At 39.4% G+C, this 4563-nt stretch overlaps 1 protein-coding gene across 1 annotated transcript; it reads left to right on the top strand.

Annotated features, from left to right (window-relative positions):
* Positions 1 to 1850: 1850 nt before the first annotated feature.
* Positions 1851 to 4053, top strand: LOC142357054 (mediator of RNA polymerase II transcription subunit 14-like; the record flags this gene model as incomplete). Its single annotated transcript, XM_075408771.1, has 4 exons — positions 1851 to 2052; positions 2491 to 2640; positions 3296 to 3482; positions 3775 to 4053. Coding segments are annotated over exons 1-4 (751 nt in total), but the record flags the coding sequence as incomplete, so codon positions are not given.
* Between the last annotated feature and the right edge of the window lie 510 nt (positions 4054 to 4563).

Genomic DNA, 4563 nt, shown 5'->3' with positions numbered 1-4563 from the left:
GTTCTGCGAAACCTATGGTAATTAGCTCGACGCCGATGGCGCCTGAGGCCGAGCTCGATTTGCCAAAGGCTTTCCAGAACTATACTCTAACTTATTTAGACCTAAATTTTACTCTTCAAAACTCAAAGAGAATTCAATGAAAATTTATATTTAAATTGCAATTCTGAATATTGTGAAAGAATTTTTTCCCATCAAAGTTTTTTCTTAGAGTTAGTTTTGTGGTATTTCTAGTTCTTACTCTCTTCCTTCTCGTCAAACAAAACGTCCTTCTCGCAATCGTCGTCGATAGCGTTTTTCGCATCCAATTTTTTGATAACTCCTTATTTGGTATTTTTGACATTTCATCTTTAGTAATGGTTTCTTAAAATAATCTCCAAGTTTTGTTTGGTATTATTGTAGGAGCAAAGGGATTGCAGAAGTTGTCAGCAAGCTCTGTTGTGTCTTGTGTCACTCTCGATGTTACTCTTTATAGTTTTCAAAAATGAGTAAACTATGAAATTATTTCTTTGTATTGAATCAATTATAGTTCTTAACAAAAATCCTGCTTTCGAAATTCGTTTCTTTTTATGACTGTTTCCTGTTTTTAAATATCGCTTTAGAAGTGAGATTTCTTTTTCTTTGAAAGAGAATTCTTTTTCTCCGGCTCCAAGAAGGCTTCGAATAATTTTTAAGAAATTTGCTCAGTTGATTGCTCATATTTTACCATTTTGGTAGCTTCATTTCAATGCAACAGTGTGAAAACTGATCAACATTGAAATCTAGTGTGATATCAAACTTGAAATCTTGAAAAAAATGTGGGACGCATAAAAAGTACGAAACAATGACTCATCAACTTTTCAATTCAGTGACCAAGCCTAACTTTATTGTAGATTTTTATTCGCTGAAACTTTTGAGGAGACAATTTCCACGTGTGAAGGGCGATTCGTAATCTGTTGGCGTCACACTCATTCACCCCCCCCCCCCCTCCACCGCAGTCAGCCCCTCTTGCCCGCCTCCCAGTCAGCCCCCTCCCCAACACACACCGTGCACCTGGCAATTTGGAGCCACTCTCCTCAAGCCTTCCGAACCCTACGCACCCCTTCCCCATCACTTGAACCCCCCCCCCAATGCTAGCATCCCTGAGCCCCAGCTGGCTACCTCGGAAGCCTACTGCTCGCCGGTCGTTTGAGAGCATTTCGCCCGACGTTAGTCGGTTATGTTTTCAAGTTTCAATTGCACCCCACTATTGCATTTTGTTCTTAAAGCAATTTATAACACTAGAGCGTTAGGTTTTTTTGTCCATGGAATGGTTCCGTTTTCATTACATGTGCCTCAGTCTATATCAATTATATTAGTTAGTTGAACTTCATAAATGAAAAAAACATTACATTGTTTTGTTTTTAAGCAGCTGAACTCAATTGATGGTTGTTTACTACTCAAAGTCAAATAAAAAGTGCACGGGAATCGGTTTAAATTTTCACTGAAAATCTTAAAAGTGTTATTTAATGATGTCTTTAAAACCGCTTTGGGTCGTTGCCCCCCCCCCCCCCCCCGCGCTTAAATATGCCCAGTATCATGTACTGGTTGAGGCCACTTCGAGAAATTCACAGAGCTGCTGAAAAGCGAATCACCATTTAACGGTCTGAGAAACGTTGTCGACCCTGATCGTAACTTAAGCTGTCTCATGTAATTACGTAATGCGAGTGTATTCAAAGTAAAGCGCAATCATATTTCATTATATTCCATTATAAGCGTTTCGCATTATACCAACCCTCCCTCTTACCCGCGAAATTATAGCCGCCATTGTGGTATGACACAGCTCATCTTGTCTTGCTTTCTGTTGTCTTGCATACTTTATACGTAGAAATCAATCTTCTTCAAATGCATCCATAAAAATTTAAGTTTCCTTGTTAGTTGTAGCAACTATTTCAGTTTTCTATGGCAATGAGCACGTCTGCATTAGTGGGTAGTTCGGGTCAGTCCAACAACCCTCTCCTTGCAAACAGTGGACCCTTGCCACCCTCCCTCGATCCATCGGTCACTCAAATGGCTGGCCATGCAGTCATGGAAGACGTAAGTGTCATTGTCTTGATGATGAATTTTTTGACAGATAAGTATGACATCAACACATATTTTTCATTGAAAAAGGTGCGAGTTCAGATGCATTTTATAATTTTTATGATTGTTCTGAAATTAATGATCTGAAGCTCAATGCAGTTAATGCCTAAAGATTAGAAGATAAACTCATCATTTTTAAATATGGAGATTTGGATCTAGTTTTAATGCCTTTCGAAGATTGCGCTATTGAGGAGTTTCAATCAAGAATGAGTTTATTGAGTTAGAGCTCAATGGAGGCACCGAAAGCAGCTTGTTCAACCTTTCCTGAATCCTTTTTTCGTCAATGAATCGAGCTTGAAACGGCAATGTATTGCAAAGCTCGCATATGTTAGTAGTATCTTAAGAAAAAGAAAAAAAAATGAACTTGAGCGAAGTGGGTGAATGAATTTCCAGAGACAGACTGCTGTTGTTCCCATTGATGGTGTGCCTCAGCAGGAGACAGTGAAATTGTCACTGATCATAGAGAGAGCAATTCAAACTGCGTATCATGAATTGATGGTGCTCACGGAATTGCTACCCCGGAAGCCGGACGTTGAACGAAAGGTGAAATGGATCTTTTCTGCTATTCTTCCCCAGTGCATTATGCACGTCCCGATTAAAAAATTTTATGCCATTACATAGCAGAGCCAGCTATGTGGTTGATAGGGGGGGGGGGGTAGGAGACCGTAAATTTGACTTTTCTGAAAAGTTCAACCCACTGGATTATTCTGAAGACTTGCAGAATTTTCTCATCTTAGCAGAATACAGGACGTTTTCGAACTTCAACTTCAAAAGAATGTTGAATGTTAGCTACCAAATACAAAAATACTATTGAACGATATATTAGAGTGAGAGAAAAATTCTACTGTCCATCAGTATAATTTCCTCTACAATACCTAAAAAATAAATAAAAATTTAAATTCTTTAAAACTACGTTAATTAATAGTTCTTAGTGTAGGCACTCTGAGGGCTCTACAGACCTGTTCCATATAAGAAAGAAAGAAAGAATTAATTAATTTCTCCAATGAATAATATACAAATTACTGCACAATATTTTGCATTGGAGAGGACAGACAACGGGGCTTTCCGAGTCTCCCTCTGTGCTGATATATTGATATATTAATTATATTGATGTAACATTTAGATTCGGATAAATAAATTCTTTTTAACGTCCGTTGGTTCTTCATTAGAAAGATTATAATAATGTCTGATTGCACAGGTGGAGTTGTGTAAGTGGTGTGTGAGGACCAGACAGATGTTAGTGAGGGTGTTGGCTCTGGCCAAGTGGGCTGCTGGAGCCTCTAGGGTAGATGGCAGTGCCCAGATGACTCATTTCCTTCACACACAGGCATCATACTTTGTCATGACAGCTGATAGACTTCATATCATGGCCAATGAAGACTTAGGTTACAATTATTCGGACGTTCACTTTCGAGCAATTTTTTTCAAGAATGCAATCTTCGGTTTTAAAGTAAGTTTTTCTTGCCCAATAGACTTAAATAAATAGCCCCAGCTGAAAAATTTAGCCTGAAATATGGGTAGTCTATCTTCGGAATCCACAAGAAAAAAACGGAGTCCGCTGAGTTCCTAGTCTTCCGGAATGGCGGGGATTTTATTTTTTGGCTTTCGATTCAATTATTTAGTCAATTTTTAGAACTCTTGTACATAAACAATTAAGTTCTTAATGTTGCGTTACAGCAAATGCAAAGCTGCCCACCTTCTACATACCACATGCAGTGGATGTGTTGTCGACTGGGTCCTACCCGAGATTGCCCTGTGCCATTCGGGAGAAAGTAGTCGCGCCTCAACAAGCAACTAAAGAGGAAAAGATAGCCACCTTGAACAAGTTGAATCGCATAATTCCTTCTGTTTTAGTCGAGTTAGTTTGTGTTCATAACTACTACTACAATAGACGAATTTGTGAATTGTTTTGCTTTGCATGTGGGAACAAATATATGCGTGGTTCTGTGCTGATAAGTTATTGACCCTACCCCGCCTTCCCCCAGTACGTTATGGCACACACCTGTGCTTCAGTGCAGCAAATATTTGTGTTAATATAGCACGTGTTCTGGAGGTTGCAAATAGTATGTACGTACTAGGCTGGGGGTCAGAAACGGAAAAGATCCGAAAAAGCAACTGGAGTAATTAATCCAAAACATAACCGACTAACGTTGCGAGAATTGCTCTCAAACGACTCGCGAGTAGATGGGGTAGTCATGTTATCGTAAACGTAACTGAGACAGGGGAAAGGGGGAAAGGAGTAGCAAAAGGGAGGGGTGCATTGGAGTCGAGTAGCTTTCGATAATTATTTATGTTTAATAGCCGCGAAGCGATAGCGGCTATTATTGGGGACATCGTGGTTTTTTATGACTCGAAGAGGAGTATTGAGATTCTACAGGTTTTTACGACTCGAAGAGGAGTATTGATATTCTACAGGTTTTTACGACTCGAAGAGGAGTAATGAGATTCTACAGGTTTTTACGACTC

Source organism: Convolutriloba macropyga, unplaced genomic scaffold, assembly GCF_964194025.1.
Source record: "Convolutriloba macropyga unplaced genomic scaffold, txConMacr16.3 SCAFFOLD_985, whole genome shotgun sequence".
Classification (NCBI taxonomy): domain Eukaryota; kingdom Metazoa; phylum Xenacoelomorpha; order Acoela; family Convolutidae; genus Convolutriloba; species Convolutriloba macropyga.
Note: the sequence above shows the minus strand (reverse complement) of the source record. Positions and strands in the feature narration are given on the sequence as shown.